The following is a 1,583-nucleotide window of genomic DNA, read 5'->3' as shown; positions in this document are numbered from 1 at the left end:
ACTAAACTTTACATATTATACAGGCTACATTAACGTGACATTTAGGCGGTTCGTTTAACTATTATATGTGATGTACATTTTTTTTTTTGGGGGGGGGGTTAATGAAAGTGTTCCAAAACGCAACATTAATTTCTTGACGACCTAATAATTTACAATCATGGCCTAATATAATACATGTTGTGTATACTAACTTTTCAATGTATTATTATTATTAAGAATTTCACATTCAGTAACGTTGCAAGAAATATAGAAGCAACTATAGTATTTGATTCAGAATGATCTAATATATTTTAAACTACGGTTCATTATTAATGTAACTGTAAATTCAGTTTTAAAGTTTATCTTTAATTACTTTCGGTGGCTCAACGGTAAGTCTGAGGACTCATAACGCTAAAAATCGGGTTTCGATATTCGCTGTTGTCAGAAAAAAGATTGTGTAGCTTTGCACTTATCAACAAACAAACCTATCAAAATAGAACCAACACCCAAATTTTAAAATAGCAAGAATAAAAGAAACTTCTACTTTCAAGTGTGTATTAGCCGACTTATTATCAAAGTCATTGTTTTGAGGACCATTTAATTATGATAAAGTAAACGTATTATACAATTTACCGGTACGTGAGTACCGAGTACAAACCTCACTGCTTGAACATTGAAGGCAATACGCAAATTTACTTGTGAAATAATTATCGAAAAGAAGTCTAACCTTTATTGTCGGTAAAGTAAGGCACATGGGTCCGAACTTCAAGGTGTTGCTGGTCCTCTGTAATTAAAAATGAAACATGTTTAATTATGTTTAAAAATTCTATTAAGTGCTATTTTCCAACTGATAAACTTTGCGTATAGCATAACTTAGAACTAACAAACTAATAAAACAGCTGTATCAAACTTCCGTGTGAAGGAAAAATTGGAAGGTAAGAAAACAGTAGGAAGTAAAGTTGCAAGGTTTAATAACAATTACGTGACCCAAGTCCTTAAATGCTCGAAACACATTATTTCAACAGTACATTAAGATCTGTCATATTTGACGTCCTTATTCCTATCATTTTATATTTATAAACAGATATGTTACGTAATCTTGACATTTTATTCTATGTCAAAACTAATTAATATATCAATACTGGTGACCCCAAGGATTTCCGTTGTCGGGTTACAGTAGAAACACAAAGCTTACAAGCAACCCGATGAAAATGTTTCTTAATCCACAGGGCCAGACAATATTTTTTTTTGTATGTGTGGATAATCATATTTCAGATCACTAGCACTAGAAAAGTTCCAAGTGTCAACTTCCAATCGCTACCGAGTCTTCCCACGGAACATACGTTTTCCCACATTTTTTTTCTTAAACAGATTTGCTTGGTTGTTAGGACTTAGGTTATTTTGTTATAAGTAGATTTTGTTTCGTTTAACGTCACGGAAGGAATGCTTGGGAACATTAATATTTATAAGTTGATATGTCTTTCACTGTCGTTAATACCGAAAATTGATAACAACCTGATGCCACCTAACGATAACTGAATCAGACATTGTCCAACTAATTTGTTCCGTATGCATGTTAAATTCAACTAAAAAGAGAAAGTGGC

The 1,583-nt window shown here is 32.3% G+C and overlaps 1 protein-coding gene across 5 annotated transcripts in view; it reads right to left on the bottom strand.

Annotated features, from left to right (window-relative positions):
- Positions 1-1,583, bottom strand: part of LOC106459010 (high affinity cAMP-specific and IBMX-insensitive 3',5'-cyclic phosphodiesterase 8B-like) — a 151,819-nt gene that overhangs the window by 84,515 nt on the left and 65,721 nt on the right. For all 5 annotated transcript variants that reach the window (XR_002610493.1, XM_022385387.1, XM_022385388.1 and 2 more), the window contains exon 3: positions 707-763. Coding sequence is in view for 4 of the 5 variants with exons in the window: in XM_022385387.1 (XP_022241095.1) it covers positions 707-763 (57 nt within the window). In the remaining variant the exon portion in view is untranslated. The remainder of the gene's footprint in view (positions 1-706; positions 764-1,583) is intronic.

This window comes from Limulus polyphemus, unplaced genomic scaffold (genome assembly GCF_000517525.1).
Source record: "Limulus polyphemus unplaced genomic scaffold, Limulus_polyphemus-2.1.2 Scaffold546, whole genome shotgun sequence".
NCBI lineage: Eukaryota > Metazoa > Arthropoda > Merostomata > Xiphosura > Limulidae > Limulus > Limulus polyphemus.
This window is presented reverse-complemented; position numbering and strand designations above follow the sequence as displayed.